The sequence below is a fragment of the Nerophis ophidion genome, linkage group LG24, assembly GCF_033978795.1.
Source record: "Nerophis ophidion isolate RoL-2023_Sa linkage group LG24, RoL_Noph_v1.0, whole genome shotgun sequence".
Classification (NCBI taxonomy): domain Eukaryota; kingdom Metazoa; phylum Chordata; class Actinopteri; order Syngnathiformes; family Syngnathidae; genus Nerophis; species Nerophis ophidion.
This window is the reverse complement of record NC_084634.1, coordinates 9,092,767-9,112,596: the sequence shown is the minus strand read 5'-3', so window position 1 is coordinate 9,112,596 and position 19,830 is coordinate 9,092,767. Positions and strand designations below refer to the sequence as shown.

Here is a 19,830-nt window from a genome sequence, read left to right as displayed (position 1 = left end):
TTGCATTTTTAACAAACATGTTTTATCACCTTTTAACATTCGTCATCTTTTAACAAACATGTTTTATCACATTTTAACGATCTTCATCTTTTAACAAACATGTTTTATCACCTTTTGAAATTCTTCATCTTTAAAGATTCTTAATCTTTTAACAAACATGTTTATAACTTTCTAACATCGTTCATCTTTTAACAAACATGTTTTTTCACCTTTGAAGTCTTCATCTTCTAACAAACATGTTTTATCTCCTTTTAACATTCTTCATCTTTTAACAAACATGTTTATCACATTTTAACATTCTTCATCTTTAAGTGTCTTAAGCTTTTAACATACATGTTTTATCCCTTTTTAACATTCATCATCTTTTAATGTGTTTCATCACCTTTGAACATTCTTCATCTTTTAACAAACATGTTTTATCACATTTTAACAATGTTCATCTTTTAACAAACATGTTTTATCACCTTTGAATAGTCTTCGTCTTTTAACAAACATGTTTTATCTCCTTTTAACATTCTTCATCTTTTAATAAACATGTTTATCACATTTTAACGTTCTTTATCTTTTAAGAGTCTTAATCTTTTAACATACGTTTTATCCCTTTTTAACATTCATCATCTTTTAATATGTTTCATCACCTTTAAACATTTTGCATTTTTAACAAACATGTTTTATCACCTTTTAACATTCGTCATCTTTTAACAAACATGTTTTATCACCTTTGAACATTCTTCATCTTTTAACAAACATGTTTTATCACATTTTAACAATGTTCATCTTTTAACAAACATGTTTTATCACCTTTGAATAATCTTCATCTTTTAACAAACATGTTTTATCTCCTTTTAACATTCTTCATCTTTTAAAAAACATGTTTATCACATGTTAACGTTCTTTATCTTTTAAGCCTCTTAATCTTTTAACATACGTTTTATCCCTTTTTAACATTCATCATCTTTTAATATGTTTCATCACCTTTAAACATTTTGCATTTTTAACAAACATGTTTTATCACCTTTTAACATTCGTCATCTTTTAACAAACATGTTTTATCACATTTTAACGATCTTCATCTTTTAACAAACATGTTTTATCACCTTTTGACATTCTTCATCTTTTAAGATACTTAATCTTTTAACAAACGTGTTTATCACTTTCTAACATTCTTCATCTTTTAACAAACATGTTTTGTCACATTTTAACGATCTTCATCTTTTAATCAACATGTTTTATCACCTTTTGACATTCTTTATCTTTTAAGATTCTTAATCTTTTAACAAACGTGTTTATCACTTTCTAACATTCTTCATCTTTTAACAAACATGTTTATCACATTTTAACATTCTTTATCTTTTAAGAGTCTTAATCTTTTAACATACGTTTTATCCCTTTTTAATATTAATCATCTTTTAATGTGTTTCATCACCTTTTAACATTGTGCATTTTTAACAAACATGTTTTATCACCTTTGAACATTCTTCATCTTTTAACAAACATGTTTTATCACATTTAAACAATGTACATCTTTTAACAAACATGTTTTATCACCTTTTAACATTCGTCATCTTTTAACAAACATGTTTTATCACATTTTAACGATCTTCATCTTTTAACAAACATGTTTTGTCACATTTTAACGATCTTCATCTTTTAATCAACATGTTTTATCACCTTTTGACATTCTTTTATCTTTTAAGATTCTTAATCTTTTAACAAACGTGTTTATCACTTTCTAACATTCTTCATCTTTTAACAAACATGTTTTATCACATTTGAATAGTCTTCATCTTTTAACAAACATGTTTTATCTCCTTTTAACATTCTTCATCTTTTAACAAACATGTTTTATCACATTTTAACGATCTTCATCTTTTAACAAACATGTTTTATCACCTTTTGACATTCTTCATCTTTTAAGATTCTTAATCTTTTAACAAACATGTTTATCTCCTTTAAACATTCTTCATCTTTTAACAAACATGTTTAGCACATTTTAACATTCTTCATCTTTTAAGTGTCTCAATCTTTTAACATACATGTTTCATCCCTTTTTAACATTCATCATATTTTAATGTTTCATCACCTTTTAACATTTTGCATTTTTAACAAACATGTTTTATCACCTTTTAACATTCGTCATCTTTTAACAAACATGTTTTATCACATTTTAACGATCTTCATCTTTTAACAAACATGTTTTATCACCTTTTGAAATTCTTCATCTTTAAAGATTCTTAATCTTTTAACAAACATGTTTATAACTTTCTAACATCGTTCATCTTTTAACAAACATGTTTTTTCACCTTTGAAGTCTTCATCTTCTAACAAACATGTTTTATCTCCTTTTAACATTCTTCATCTTTTAACAAACATGTTTATCACATTTTAACATTCTTCATCTTTAAGTGTCTTAAGCTTTTAACATACATGTTTTATCCCTTTTTAACATTCATCATCTTTTAATGTGTTTCATCACCTTTGAACATTCTTCATCTTTTAACAAACATGTTTTATCACATTTTAACAATGTTCATCTTTTAACAAACATGTTTTATCACCTTTGAATAGTCTTCGTCTTTTAACAAACATGTTTTATCTCCTTTTAACATTCTTCATCTTTTAATAAACATGTTTATCACATTTTAACGTTCTTTATCTTTTAAGAGTCTTAATCTTTTAACATACGTTTTATCCCTTTTTAACATTCATCATCTTTTAATATGTTTCATCACCTTTAAACATTTTGCATTTTTAACAAACATGTTTTATCACCTTTTAACATTCGTCATCTTTTAACAAACATGTTTTATCACATTTTAACATTCTTCATCTTTTAACAAACATGTTTTATCACATTTTAACAATGTTCATCTTTTAACAAACATGTTTTATCACCTTTTGAAATTCTTCATCTTTAAAGATTCTTAATCTTTTAACAAACATGTTTATAACTTTCTAACATCGTTCATCTTTTAACAAACATGTTTTTTCACCTTTGAAGTCTTCATCTTCTAACAAACATGTTTTATCTCCTTTTAACATTCTTCATCTTTTAACAAACATGTTTATCACATTTTAACATTCTTCATCTTTAAGTGTCTTAAGCTTTTAACATACATGTTTTATCCCTTTTTAACATTCATCATCTTTTAATCAACATGTTTTATCACCTTTTGACATTCTTTATCTTTTAAGATTCTCAATCTTTTAACAAACATGTTTATCACTTTCTAACATTCTTCATCTTTTAACAAACATGTTTTATCACCTTTGAATAGTCTTCATCTTCTAACAAACATGTTTTATCTCCTTTTAACATTCTTCATCTTTTAACAAACATGTTTTATCACATTTTAACGATCTTCATCTTTTAACAAATATGTTTTATCACCTTTTCACATTTTTCATCTTTTAAGATTCTTATTCTTTTAACAAACATGTGTATCTCCTTTTAACATTCTTCATCTTTTAACAAACATGTTTATCACATTTTAACATTCTTCATCTTTTAAGTGTCTCAATCTTTTAACATACATGTTTCATCCCTTTTTAACATTCATCATATTTTAATGTGTCATCACCTTTTAACATTTTGCATTTTTAACAAACATGTCTTATCACCTCTTAACATTCGTCATCTTTTAACAAACATGTTTTATCACCTTTTGAAATTCTTCATCTTTAAAGATTCTTAATCTTTTAACAAACATGTTTATCACTTTCTAACATTGTTCATCTTTTAACAAACATGTTTTTTCACCTTTGAATAGTCTTCATCTTCTAACAAACATGTTTTATATCCTTTTAACATTCTTCATCTTTTAACAAACATATTTATCACATTTTAACATTCTTCATCTTTAAATGTCTTAAGCTTTTAACATACAAGTTTTATCCCTTTTTAACATTCATCATCTTTTAATGTGTTTCATCACCTTTAAACATTTTGCATTTTTAACAAACATGTTTTATCACCTTTGAACATTCTTCATCTTTTAACAAACATGTTTTATCACATTTTAACAATGTTCATCTTTTAACAAACATGTTTTATCACCATTTAGCATTCTTCATCTTTAAAATAAAACATGTTTTATCACCTTTAGACATTCTTCATATTTTACCAACATGTTTTATCACTTTTTAACATTCTTCATCTTTTAACAAACATGTTCTATCACCTTTTGACATTCTTCATATTTTACAAACATGTTTTATCACCTTTTAACATTCTTCAGCATTTAACAAACATGTTTTATCACCTTTTAACATTATTCATCTTTTAACAAACATGTTTTATCATCTATAAACATTCATTATCTTTTAACAAACATGTTGTATCACCTTTTAACATTGTTTATCTTTTAACAAACATTTTTTTGCATATTTCAACACTTATCATCTTTTGACATTTGTCGCCTCTTAACAAACATGTTTTATCATCTTTTCACATTCTTCACTATTGAACATTCATCACCTTTTTTACATTTATCATATTCTAACAAACATATTCTACCATATTTTAACATCATTTATCTTTTAACAAAAATGTTTTATCACCTTTTAACATTCTTCATCTTTTAACAAAGATGTTTTTTTGCATATTTTTACGCTTATCATCTTTTGACATTTCTCATCTTTTAACAAACATGGTTTATCATCTTTTAACATTCTTTATCTTTTAACAAATATGTTGTTTTCATATTTTTATGCTTATCTTTTGACATTTGTCATCTTTTAACAAACATGTTTTATTATCTATAAACATTCATTATCTTCAAACAAAAATGTTTTATCACCTTTTAACATTCTTCATCTTTTAACATAGATGTTTTTTGCATATTTTCACGCTTATCATCTTTTGACATTCTTCATCTTTTAACAAACATGTTTTATCATCCATAAACATTCATTATCTTTTAACAAACATGTTTTATCACCTTTTAACATTGTTCATCTTTTAACAAACTTTTTTTGCATATTTCAACACTTATCATCTTTTGACATTTGTCACCTTTTAACAAACATGTTTTATCATCTTTTCACATTCTTCTCTATTGAACATTCATCACCTTTTTACAATCATCATATTCTAACAAACATATTTTTCCATATTTTAACATTCGTCATCTTTTAATAAAAATGTTTATCACCTTTTAACATTTTTCATCTTTTAGCAAAGATGTTTTTTTGCATATTTTTATGCATATCATCTTTTGACATTTGTCATCTTTTAACAAACATGGTTTATCATCTTTTAACATTCAGCATCTTTTAACAAAGAGGTTTTTTGCATATTTTTACACTTATCATCTTTTGACATTTGTCATCTTTTAACAAACATGGTTTATGATCTTTTAACATCCTTCATCTTTTAACAAACATGTTTTATCATCTATAAACATTCATTATCTTTTAACGAACATGTTTTATCACCTTTTAACATTGTTCATCTTTTAACAAACCTTTTTTTTCATATTTCAACACTCATCATCTTTTGACATTCGTCCCCTTTTAACAAACATGTTTTATCATCTTTTCACATTCTTCACTATTGAACATTCATCACCTTTTTACAATCATCATATTCTAACAAACATATTTTACCATATTTTAACGTTCGTCATCTTTTAATAAAAATGTTTATCACCCTTTAACATTTTTCATCTTTTAACAAAGATGTTTTTTTGCATATTTTTACGCTTATCATCTTTTGACATTTGTCATCTTTTAACAACCATGGTTTATCATCTTTTAACATTCATCATCTTTTAACAATGATGTTTTTTGCATATTTTTACACTTATCATCTTTTGACATTTGTCATATTTTAACAAACATGGTTTATGATCTTTTAACATTCTTTATCTTTTAACAAACATGTTTTATCACCTTTTAACATTGTTCATTTTTTAACAAACGTTTTTTTGCATATTTCAACACTTATCATCTTTTGACATTTGTCACCGTTTAACAAACATGTTTTATCATCTTTTGACATTCTTCACTATTGAACATTCATCACCTTTTTACAATCATCATATTCTAACAAACATATTCTACCATATTTTAACGTTATTTATCTTTTAACAAAAATGTTTTATCAGCTATTAACATTCTTCATCTTTTAACAAAGATGTTTTTTTGCATATTTTTACGCTTATCTTTTGACATTTGTCATCTTTTAACAAACATGGTTTATCATCTTTTAACATTCTTTATCTTTTAACAAACATGTTCTATCACCTTTTGACATTCTTCATATTTTACAAACATGTTTTATCACCTTTTAACATTCTTCAGCATTTAACAAACATGTTTTATCACCTTTTAACATTATTCATCTTTTAACAAACATGTTTTATCATCTATAAACATTCATTATCTTTTAACAAACATGTTGTATCACCTTTTAACATTGTTTATCTTTTAACAAACATTTTTTTGCATATTTCAACACTTATCATCTTTTGACATTTGTCGCCTCTTAACAAACATGTTTTATCATCTTTTCACATTCTTCACTATTGAACATTCATCACCTTTTTTACATTTATCATATTCTAACAAACATATTCTACCATATTTTAACATCATTTATCTTTTAACAAAAATGTTTTATCACCTTTTAACATTCTTCATCTTTTAACAAAGATGTTTTTTTGCATATTTTTACGCTTATCATCTTTTGACATTTCTCATCTTTTAACAAACATGGTTTATCATCTTTTAACATTCTTTATCTTTTAACAAATATGTTGTTTTCATATTTTTATGCTTATCTTTTGACATTTGTCATCTTTTAACAAACATGTTTTATTATCTATAAACATTCATTATCTTCAAACAAAAATGTTTTATCACCTTTTAACATTCTTCATCTTTTAACATAGATGTTTTTTGCATATTTTCACGCTTATCATCTTTTGACATTCTTCATCTTTTAACAAACATGTTTTATCATCCATAAACATTCATTATCTTTTAACAAACTTGTTTTATCACCTTTTAACATTGTTCATCTTTTAACAAACTTTTTTTGCATATTTCAACACTTATCATCTTTTGACATTTGTCACCTTTTAACAAACATGTTTTATCATCTTTTCACATTCTTCTCTATTGAACATTCATCACCTTTTTACAATCATCATATTCTAACAAACATATTTTTCCATATTTTAACATTCGTCATCTTTTAATAAAAATGTTTATCACCTTTTAACATTTTTCATCTTTTAGCAAAGATGTTTTTTTGCATATTTTTATGCATATCATCTTTTGACATTTGTCATCTTTTAACAAACATGGTTTATCATCTTTTAACATTCAGCATCTTTTAACAAAGAGGTTTTTTGCATATTTTTACACTTATCATCTTTTGACATTTGTCATCTTTTAACAAACATGGTTTATGATCTTTTAACATCCTTCATCTTTTAACAAACATGTTTTATCATCTATAAACATTCATTATCTTTTAACGAACATGTTTTATCACCTTTTAACATTGTTCATCTTTTAACAAACCTTTTTTTTCATATTTCAACACTCATCATCTTTTGACATTCGTCCCCTTTTAACAAACATGTTTTATCATCTTTTCACATTCTTCACTATTGAACATTCATCACCTTTTTACAATCATCATATTCTAACAAACATATTTTACCATATTTTAACGTTCGTCATCTTTTAATAAAAATGTTTATCACCCTTTAACATTTTTCATCTTTTAACAAAGATGTTTTTTTGCATATTTTTACGCTTATCATCTTTTGACATTTGTCATCTTTTAACAACCATGGTTTATCATCTTTTAACATTCATCATCTTTTAACAATGATGTTTTTTGCATATTTTTACACTTATCATCTTTTGACATTTGTCATATTTTAACAAACATGGTTTATGATCTTTTAACATTCTTTATCTTTTAACAAACATGTTTTATCACCTTTTAACATTGTTCATTTTTTAACAAACGTTTTTTTGCATATTTCAACACTTATCATCTTTTGACATTTGTCACCGTTTAACAAACATGTTTTATCATCTTTTGACATTCTTCACTATTGAACATTCATCACCTTTTTACAATCATCATATTCTAACAAACATATTCTACCATATTTTAACGTTATTTATCTTTTAACAAAAATGTTTTATCAGCTATTAACATTCTTCATCTTTTAACAAAGATGTTTTTTTGCATATTTTTACGCTTATCTTTTGACATTTGTCATCTTTTAACAAACATGGTTTATCATCTTTTAACATTCTTTATCTTTTAACAAATATGTTTTTTTGCATATTTTTACGCTTATCATCTTTTGACATTTGTCATCTTTTAACAAACATGGTTTATCATCTTTTAACATTCTTTATCTTTTAACAAATATGTTTTTTTCATATTTTTATGCTTATCTTTTGACCTTTGTCATCTTTTAACAAACATGTTTTATTATCTATAAACATTCATTATCTCTAAACAAAAATGTTTTATCACCTTTTAACATTCTTCATCTTTTAACAAAGATGTTTTTTTGCATATTTTTACGCTTATCATCTTTTGACATTTGTCATCTTTTAACAAACATGGTTTATCATCTTTTAACATTCTTCATCTTTTAACAAAGATGTTTTTTTGCATATTTTTACGCTTATCATCTTTTGACATTTGTCATCTTTTAACAAACATGGTTTATCATCTTTTAACATTCTTCATCTTTTAACAAACATGTTTTTTTGCATATTTTTACGCTTATCATCTTTTGATATTTGTCATCTTTTAACAAACATGGTTTATCATCTTTTAACATTCTTCATCTTTTAACAAATATGTTTTTTTCATATTTTTATGCTTATCTTTTGACATTTGTCATCTTTTAACAAACATGTTTTATTATCTATAAACATTCATTATCTTTAAACAAAAATGTTTTATCACCTTTTAACATTCTTCATCTTTTAACAGATGTTTTTTGCATATTTTTACGCTTATCATCTTTTGACATTCTTCATCTTTTAACAAACATGTTTTATCATCTATAAACATTCATTATCTTTTAACAAACATGTTTTATCCCCCTTTAACATTTTTCAGCTTTTAACAAACAGGTTTTTTGCCTATTTTAACACTTATCATCTTTTGACATTTGTCATCTTTTAACAAACATGTTTTATAATTTTTTCACATTCTTCACTATTTAGCATTCATCATCTTTTTACAATCATCATATTCTAACAAACATATTTTACCATATTTTAACATTTTTCATTTTTTAACACATTTTTTTTATCACCTTTTAACATTTTTCATCTTTTAACAAACACGTTTTTTGCATATTTTAACACTTATCATCTTTTGACATTTGTCACCTTTTAACAAACATGTTTTATCACCTTTTATCCAAGGTGTTTTATCACCTTTTAACCAAGGTGTTTTATCACCTTTCATCCAAGATGTTTTATCACCTTTTAACGATAAGTTGTTGTGTTGTGTCCCAGTGAGAAACAGCACATGTCAGTCCAGTCCGTGTGAGAATGGCGGCACGTGTGTGGGCCGGCAGGACAACTTCTCCTGTGTCTGCAGGGATGGATGGGAGGGAGCCACCTGTGCACACAGTAAGTAAACACACATGCTGCTCACCTGCTCCTGCCCGGCACCACCTTCCTTCTCATGGGAACCTTTTCTTCCAGACGCTGACGACTGCAGCCCACACCCCTGGTGAGTGGACTTACTTGTCTCACTTAGCTCTCATGCTTACCTGTCTCACTTAGCTTTCATGCTTACCTGTCTCACTTAGCTCTCATGCTTACCTGTCTCACTTAGCTCTCATACCTACCTGTCTCACTTAACTCTCATGCCTACCTGTCTCACTTAGCTCTCATGCCTACCTATCTGACTTAGCTCTCATGCCAAGTCTCATGTCAACGTCTTACACTTAAGTCTTCGAACATGTTTATTTTGGTGTGCACACGGTTTAGAACATGTTTATTTTGGTGTGCACACGGTTTAGAACATGTTTATTTTGGTGTGCACACGGTTTAGAACATGTTTATTTTGGTGTGCGCACGGTTTAGAACATGTTTATTTTGGTGTGCACACGGTTTAGAACATGTTTATTTTGGTGTGCACACGGTTTAGAACATGTTTATTTTGGTGTGCACACGGTTTAGAACATGTTTATCTTGGTGTGCACACGGTTTAGAACATGTTTATTGTGGTGTGCACACGGTTGAGAACATGTTTATCTTGGTGTGCACAGTTTTTAAACACATAGATAAACATGCTCAAAACTGTGTGCACACAGTTTTAAACATGTTTATTTTGGTGTGCACACAGTTTTGAACAGGTCTATCTTGGTGTGCACGTGGTTTTGAGCATGTTTATCTTGGTGCACACAAGTTTTTTCAACACCAAGATAAACATGTTCAAAACTGTGTGCACACAATTTTAAACATGTTTATTTTGGTGTGCGCACCATTTTTAAACACCAAGATAAACATGTTCAAAACTGTGTGCACACAATTTTAAACATGTTCATTTTGGTGTGCACACCGTTTTTAAACACCAAGATAAACATGTTCAAAACTGTGTGCACACGGTTTTAAACATGTTTATTGTGGTGTGCACACGGTTTTCAACAGGTCCATCTTGGTGTGCACATGGTTTTGAACATGTTTATCTTGGTGTGCACACAGTTTTTAAACACATAGATAAACATGTTCAAAACTGTGTGCACACAGTTTTAAACATGTTTATTTTGGTGTGCACAAAGTTTTGAACAGGTCTATCTTGGTGTGCACGTGGTTTTGAGCATGTTTATCTTGGTGCACACAAGTTTTTCTAACACCAAGATAAACATGTTCAAAACTGTGTGCACACAATTTTAAACATTTTTATTTTGGTGTGCACACCGTTTTTAAACACCAAGATAAACAGGTTCAAAACTGTTTGCACACGGCTTTAAACATGTTTATTTTGGTGTGCACACGGTTTTTTAAACATGTTTATCATGGTGTGCACACAGTTTTGAACGTGTTTATCTTTGTGTGCGCACGGCATTGAACATGTTTATCATGGTGTGCACACAGTTTTGAACGTGTTTATCTTTGTGTGCGCACGGCATTGAACATGTTTATTTTGGTGTGCACACGGTTTTTTAAACATGTTTATCATGGTCTGCACACCGTTTTGAACATGTTTATCTTGGTGTGCACATGGTTTTGAACACCAAGATAAATATGTTCAAAACTGTTTGCACACGGCTTTAAACATGTTTATCTTGGTGTGCACACGGTTTGGATCATGTTTATCTTGTTGTGCGCACGGTTTTGAACATGTTTATCTTGGTGCGAACACAGTTTTGAACATGTTTATCTTGGTGTGCACAGTTTTCAACATGTTTATCTTGGTGTGCACACGGTTTTGAGCATGTTTACCTTGGTTTGGACATGGTTTCGAACATGTTTATCTTGGTGTGCACAATTTCGAACCAACATGTTTATCTTGTTGTGCACAGTTTTTAACATGTTTATCTTGGTGTGCACACAGTTTTGAACATGTTTATCTTGGTGTGCACAATTTCGAACATGTTTATCTTGGTATGCGCACAGTTTTGAACGTGTTTATCTTGGTATGCGCACAGTTTTGAACGTGTTTATTTTGGTGTGGACACAGTTTTAACATGTTTATCTTGGTGGACGGTTTTGTACATGTTTAGCTTGGTGTGCACACGGTTTTGAGCATGTTTATCTTGGTGTGCACACGGTTTTAAACGTGTTTATTTTGGTGTGCACACGGTTTTGAACGTGTTTATCATGGTGTGCAGACAGTTTTGAACATGTTTATCTTGGTGTGCACACAGTTTTGAACGTGTTTATTTTGGTGTGGACACAGTTTTAACATGTTTATCTTGGTGTGCACAGTTTTCAACATGTTTATCTTGGTGGACGGTTTTGTACATGTTTAGCTTGGTGTGCACACGGTTTTGAGCATGTTTATCTTGGTGTGCACACGGTTTTAAACATGTTTATTTTGGTGTGCACACGGTTTTGAACATGTTTATCTTGGTGTGCACACAGTTTTGAACATGTTTATCATGGTGTGCACACAGTTTTGAACATGTTTATCTTGGTGTGCACACAGTTTTGAACATGTTTATCATGGTGTGCACACAGTTTTGAACATGTTTATCATGGTGTGCACACAGTTTTGAACATGTTTATCTTGTTGTGCACAGTTTTTAGCATGTTTATCTTGGTGTGCACATTTCTGAACATGTTTATCTTGGTGCGCACACGGTTTTGAACATGTTTATTTTGGTGTGCACACGATTCCAAATGTGTTTATTTTGGTGTGCACACAGTTTTGAACATGTTTATCTTGGTGTGCACACATTTTTGAACATGTTTATCTTGGTGTGCACACAGTTTTAAACATGTTTATTTTGGTGTGCACACCGTTTTTTGAACATGTTTATCTTGGTGTGCACACGGTTTTGAGCATGTTTATCTTGGTGTGAACACAGTTTTGAACATGTTTATCTTGGTGTGCTCAGTTTTGAACATGTTTATCTTGGTGTGCACAATTTTGAACATGTTTATCTTGGTGTGCACACGGTTTTGAGCATGTTTATCTTGGTGTGCACAATTTTGAAAATATTTATCTTGGTGTGAACACAGTTTTGAACATGTTTATCTTGGTGTGAACACAGTTTTGAACGTGTTTATCTTGGTGTGAACACAGTTTTGAACATGTTTATCTTGGTGTGCACAGTTTTCAACATGTTCATCTTGGTGGACGGTTTTGTACATGTTTAGCTTGGTGTGCACACGGTTTTGAGCATGTTTATCTTGGTGTGCACACGGTTTTAAACATGTTTATTTTGGTGTGCACACGGTTTTAAACGTGTTTATCATGGTGTGCAGACAGTTTTGAACATGTTTATCTTGGTGTGCACACAGTTTTGAACATGTTTATCATGGTGTGCACACAGTTTTGAACGTGTTTATTTTGTTGTGGACACAGTTTTAACATGTTTATCTTGGTGTGCACAGTTTTCAACATGTTTTTCTTGGTGGACGGTTTTGTACATGTTTAGCTTGGTGTGCACACGGTTTTGAGCATGTTTATCTTGGTGTGCACACGGTTTTAAACATGTTTATTTTGGTGTGCACACGGTTTTGAACATGTTTATCTTGGTGTGCACACAGTTTTGAACATGTTTATCATGGTGTGCACACAGTTTTGAACATGTTTATCTTGGTGTGCACACAGTTTTGAACATGTTTATCATGGTGTGCACACAGTTTTGAACATGTTTATCATGGTGTGCACACAGTTTTGAACATGTTTATCTTGTTGTGCACAGTTTTTAGCATGTTTATCTTGGTGTGCACATTTCTGAACATGTTTATCTTGGTGCGCACACGGTTTTGAACATGTTTATTTTGGTGTGCACACGATTCCAAATGTGTTTATTTTGGTGTGCACACAGTTTTGAACATGTTTATCTTGGTGTGCACACATTTTTGAACATGTTTATCTTGGTGTGCACACAGTTTTAAACATGTTTATTTTGGTGTGCACACCGTTTTTTGAACATGTTTATCTTGGTGTGCACACGGTTTTGAGCATGTTTATCTTGGTGTGAACACAGTTTTGAACATGTTTATCTTGGTGTGCTCAGTTTTGAACATGTTTATCTTGGTGTGCACAATTTTGAACATGTTTATCTTGGTGTGCACACGGTTTTGAGCATGTTTATCTTGGTGTGCACAATTTTGAAAATATTTATCTTGGTGTGAACACAGTTTTGAACATGTTTATCTTGGTGTGAACACAGTTTTGAACGTGTTTATCTTGGTGTGAACACAGTTTTGAACATGTTTATCTTGGTGTGCACAGTTTTCAACATGTTCATCTTGGTGGACGGTTTTGTACATGTTTATCTTGGTGTGCACACGGTTTTAAACATGTTTATTTTGGTGTGCACACGGTTTTAAACGTGTTTATCATGGTGTGCAGACAGTTTTGAACATGTTTATCTTGGTGTGCACACAGTTTTGAACATGTTTATCATGGTGTGCACACAGTTTTGAACGTGTTTATTTTGGTGTGGACACAGTTTTAACATGTTTATCTTGGTGTGCACAGTTTTCAACATGTTTATCTTGGTGGACGGTTTTGTACATGTTTAGCTTGGTGTGCACACGGTTTTGAGCATGTTTATCTTGGTGTGCACACGGTTTTAAACATGTTTATTTTGGTGTGCACACGGTTTTGAACATGTTTATCTTGGTGTGCACACAGTTTTGAACATGTTTATCATGGTGTGCACACAGTTTTGAACATGTTTATCTTGGTGTGCACACAGTTTTGAACATGTTTATCATGGTGTGCACACAGTTTTGAACATGTTTATCATGGTGTGCACACAGTTTTGAACATGTTTATCTTGTTGTGCACAGTTTTTAGCATGTTTATCTTGGTGTGCACATTTCTGAACATGTTTATCTTGGTGCGCACACGGTTTTGAACATGTTTATTTTGGTGTGCACACGATTCCAAATGTGTTTATTTTGGTGTGCACACAGTTTTGAACATGTTTATCTTGGTGTGCACACATTTTTGAACATGTTTATCTTGGTGTGCACACAGTTTTAAACATGTTTATTTTGGTGTGCACACCGTTTTTTGAACATGTTTATCTTGGTGTGCACACGGTTTTGAGCATGTTTATCTTGGTGTGAACACAGTTTTGAACATGTTTATCTTGGTGTGCTCAGTTTTGAACATGTTTATCTTGGTGTGCACAATTTTGAACATGTTTATCTTGGTGTGCACACGGTTTTGAGCATGTTTATCTTGGTGTGCACAATTTTGAAAATATTTATCTTGGTGTGAACACAGTTTTGAACATGTTTATCTTGGTGTGAACACAGTTTTGAACGTGTTTATCTTGGTGTGAACACAGTTTTGAACATGTTTATCTTGGTGTGCACAATTTCGAACATGTTTATCTAGGTGTGCGCACAGTTTTGAACATGTTTATCTTGTTGTGCAGTTTTTAGCATGTTTATCTTGGTGTGCACATTTCTGAACATGTTTATCTTGGTGCGCACACGGTTTTGAACATGTTTATTTTGGTGTGCACACGATTTCAAATGTGTTTATTTTGGTGTGCACACAGTTTTGAACATGTTTATCTTGGTGTGCACACATTTTTGAACATGTTTATCTTGGTGTGCACACAGTTTTAAACATGTTTATTTTGGTGTGCACACCGTTTTTTGAACATGTTTATCTTGGTGTGCACACGGTTTTGAGCATGTTTATCTTGGTGTGAACACAGTTTTGAACATGTTTATCTTGGTGTGCTCAGTTTTGAACATGTTTATCTTGGTGTGCACAATTTTGAACATGTTTATCTTGGTGTGCACACGGTTTTGAGCATGTTTATCTTGGTGTGCACAATTTTGAAAATGTTTATCTTGGTGTGAACACAGTTTTGAACATGTTTATCTTGGTGTGAACACAGTTTTGAACGTGTTTATCTTGGTGTGCACAATTTCGAACATGTTTATCTAGGTGTGCGCACAGTTTTGAACATGTTTATCTTGTTGTGCACAGTTTTTAGCATGTTTATCTTGGTGTGCACATTTCTGAACATGTTTATCTTGGTGCGCACACGGTTTTGAACATGTTTATTTTGGTGTGCACACGATTTCAAATGTGTTTATTTTGGTGTGCACACCGTTTTAAACGTCTTCATCATGGTGTGCGCCCGGATTTGAACGTGTTTATCTTGGTGTGCACACGGTTTTGAACATGTTTATCTTGGTTCCCACAGTTTTGAACATGTTTATCTTGGTGTGCACACAGTTTTAAACATGTTTATTTTGGTGTGCACAAGGTTTTAAACCTTTTCATTTTGGTGTGAACACAGTTTTGAACATGTTTATCTTGGTGTGCACACGGTTTTGAACATGTTTATCTTGGTGCCCACAGTTTTGAACATGTTTTGAACATGTTTTGAACATGTTTATCTTGGTGTGCACATGGTTTTAAATGTGTTTATCTTAGTGTGAACACAGTTTTGAACATGTTTATTTTGGTGTGCACACGGTTTTGAACATGTTTGTCTTGGTTCCTGGACTGCCGGTGTACAACTTTAATCCTAGAGGACATTCTAGCAACAGCAGGACAAAAAAAGGGTGTTTCACACACGAGTCAAAAGGGACAAAAGCCCACCCGCCCCCACCGTAATGATTGACAGGTGGATTAGTGGTGGGAGGTGGAGAAGTTCTTCCACCATTGACTGCTGCAAACCTGTGGGCAGTTCTCAGCAGGTGGTCATTGGTGATTTCCATATGAAGTGTAGACATTGATCAGGGATCAGTTTTTGGTCCCGGCGGCGCCCCCACCCACAGTTAAAGGGTGGGGGCGCCAGGTGTAGGATTGTGTTCTGAGACCCAAAAACCTGTCAGAATTTACTAGAACAGTGATTCTTCAACTGTGGTAAACACCTAGCTCGTGGTCCCTTAATTATGGGCCCGTTGCCAAGCAAAAGCCCACTATGGGCTAATTATGGGCCTGCTGCCAAGCAAGAGCCCATACAGGGGTAATTATGGGCCTGCTGACATGCAAGAGGCCATTATGGACTAACTATGGGCCTGCGGCGAGGCACGAGCCCATTATGGGCTTTTTATGGGCCTGGTGCCAAGCAACAGCCCTTTATGGCCTACTTATGGGCTTGCTGCCAAGCAAGAGCCCGTTATATGTTAATTATGGGCCTGCTGTCAAGCAAGAGCCCATTATGGGCTAATTATGGGTCTGCTGCTAAGCAAGAGACCATTATGGGCTAGTCATGGGCCTGCTGCCAAGCAAGAGCCCATTATTGGGTACTTATGGGCCTGCTACAAAGCAAGAGTCCATTATGGGCCTGCTGCCAGGCCCATAATGGACTCTAGCATAAAACATGAACATGCTAAAATTAACATGATGACATAGGAAAAGTTAGGTATTAAATTGCACTACTTTTAGCTGTAAACATATACAATTAGCTAAAAAGCTATCATAAAATGTTAGCATGTTATATAAGAGACATTACCATACACCCATTATGGAAGCAAGTATGAAAAAGCATAAATTTTAGGCTAAAACATACAAAATGAGCTAAAAAAAAAAAACTAGCATAAAACATTAGCATGCTAATGTTTTATGCTAGTTTTTTAACTCATTTTGTTTGTCAAAACCTAAAATTTATGGTTTTGATACTTGGCTAATTTTATATGTTTACACCTAAAAATAGTGTAATTTAATACTTAGCACCATCTTAGCAGTAGGTTAACTTGTCATAATGCTAATATTAGCAGGCTAATGTTTTATGCTAGCTTTTTAACTAATTTTGTTTGTCTAAACCTAAAATTCATGGTTTTGATACTTGGCTAATTTTATATGTTAACACCTAAAAATAGTGTAATTTAATATTTGGCACCATCTTAGAAGTAGGTTAACTTGTCATAATGCTAATATTAGCATGCTAATGTTTTATGCTAGCTTTTTAACTAATTTTGTTTGTCTAAACCTAAAATTCCTGGTATTGATACTTGGCTAATTTTATATTTTTACACCTAAAAATACTGGAATTTAATGCTTGGCCCCATCTTACAAGTATGCTAACTTATCCTATGTCATCATGCTAACGTTAGCATGCTGATGATTTATGCTACATTTTTATAAGATCGTTGATTTTGAATCTTGGCGCCGTCCTGGAAGTATGTTTAACATCCCTTGTATTTGCAAGCTATTGTTAGCATGCTAGAATTTTATGATAGCTTTTTAGCTAATTTTGTATGTTTACACCTAAAAATGCAAATTAATACACGGTTAACAAAATGTGTTTGTTTAAATCTAAAATTAATTGTTTTTGATACTTGGCACCATAATGGAGGTATGCTAACGTCTCTCATAATAGCATGCTAACATTTTATGATAGCTTTTTCGCTAATTGTATATATTTATAGCTAAAAGTTGTGTAATTTAATACCTAACTTTTCCTATGTCATCATGTTAATGTTAGCATGTTCATGTTTTATGTTACATTTTTAACTTATTTTGTTTGTTCAAACCTAAAAATCATGGAATTTGATGCTAGGCACCAACTTGGAAGTGTGCTAATGTGTCTTATATTAGCATGTTAATGTTTATTGATAGCTTGTTAGCTAATTTTGTATTTTTGCACCTAAAAGTAGTGGGATTTAATGCTTAGCGCTATCTTTGAAGTTGCTTACTTGTCCTATGTCATCATGCTAATGTTAGCATGCTGATGTTTTATGCTAGACTTTTATAAGATCACGGATTTTGATTCTTGGTGCCGTGTTGGAAGTATGCTAACGTCTCTTATATTAGCATGCTAACGTTTTCATTCGAACATATTTTGATGGCTTTTTAGCTAATTTTGTATGTTTACACCTGAAAATAGTACAAATACACGGTTTATGCTAGCTTTTTGACAAAATGTGTTTGTTTAAATCTAAAATTCCTCGTTTTTTTATACTTGGCGCCATCTTGGAAGTATGGTAACTGTCTCTTATATTAGCATTCTATTGTTACATGCTAACATTTTATGATAGCTTTTTTTATATGTTCACACCAATTTATTAATTGGTACTATCTTAGAAGTATTTTAACTTGTCCTGTGTCATAATGCTAATGTTTTATGCTAGCGTTTTAACTAATTATGTTTGTTTAAACCTAAAATTCATTGGATTTGATACTTGGCGCCACCTGGGAAGTACGCTAACGTCTTTTATATTAGCATGCTAACATTTTAAGATAACTTTTTAGCTAATTTTGTATGTTTACATCTCAAAATAGTGCGATTTCATACTTGCCATTATTTTAGAAGTATGCTAACTTGTCCTATGTCAGTCGTGATGCTAACATTTTATGCCAACTTCAAGTAATTTTGTTTGTTTACAACTAAAATTCATGGATTTTGATACTTGGCCCCATCTTGGGAGTATGCGATCGTCACATATATTAGCATGGTAACGTTTGCATTCTAAAAATTTTTGATGGCTTTTTAGCAAATTTTATGTGTTTACTCCTCAAAGTAGTGCAACTTAATATTTGGCACCATCTTAGAAGTATGCTAACTTGTCCTATGTCATCGTGCTAACGTTAGTGTGCTAACAATTTAGGCTACCTTTTTTAACTCATTTTGTTTCTAACTAAAATTCATGGATTTTAACGCTTGGCGCCACCTGGGAAGTATGCTAACGTCTTTTATATTAGCATGCTAACATTTTAAGATAACTTTTTAGCTAATTTTGTATGTTTACATCTCAAAATAGTGCCATTTCATACTTGCCATTATTTTAGAAGTATGCTAACTTGTCCTATGTCAGTCGTGATGCTAACATTTTATGCCAACTTCAAGTAATTTTGTTTGTTTACAACTAAAATTCATGGATTTTGATACTTGGCGCCATCTTGGATTAATAATAATAAAAATAATGGATTAGATTTATATCGCGCTTTTCTATTACTAGATACTCAAAGTGCTCAAAGCCTCTTATGTTAGCATGTTAGTGCTGTGTCCGCTCATGTTTGTGTTCTTGTCCTCCCGCAGCTACAACGGAGGCAAATGTGTCGACGGCGAGAACTGGTTCCGCTGCGAATGTGCCCCCGGTTTCGCCGGACCAGACTGCCGCATCAGTGAGTGTGCTTGGGAACTCGGTGTTGGGAGCGGGCGTCGCAAAGGTCAGGGGCCGCGACGGGGAGGGCCGGGGGGTTGAGGTCCGGCTGATTGTTTC

The 19,830-nt window shown here is 31.4% G+C and overlaps 1 protein-coding gene across 4 annotated transcripts in view; it reads left to right on the top strand.

Moving 5' to 3' along the window:
• LOC133542262 (protein jagged-2-like) overlaps window positions 1–19,830 on the top strand; it is a 181,938-nt gene that overhangs the window by 142,743 nt on the left and 19,365 nt on the right. For all 4 annotated transcript variants that reach the window (XM_061886211.1, XM_061886214.1, XM_061886213.1 and 1 more), the window contains 3 exons: window positions 9,511–9,627; window positions 9,703–9,730; window positions 19,647–19,732. In XM_061886211.1, the coding sequence (XP_061742195.1) occupies window positions 9,511–9,627; window positions 9,703–9,730; window positions 19,647–19,732 (231 nt within the window). The remainder of the gene's footprint in view (window positions 1–9,510; window positions 9,628–9,702; window positions 9,731–19,646; window positions 19,733–19,830) is intronic.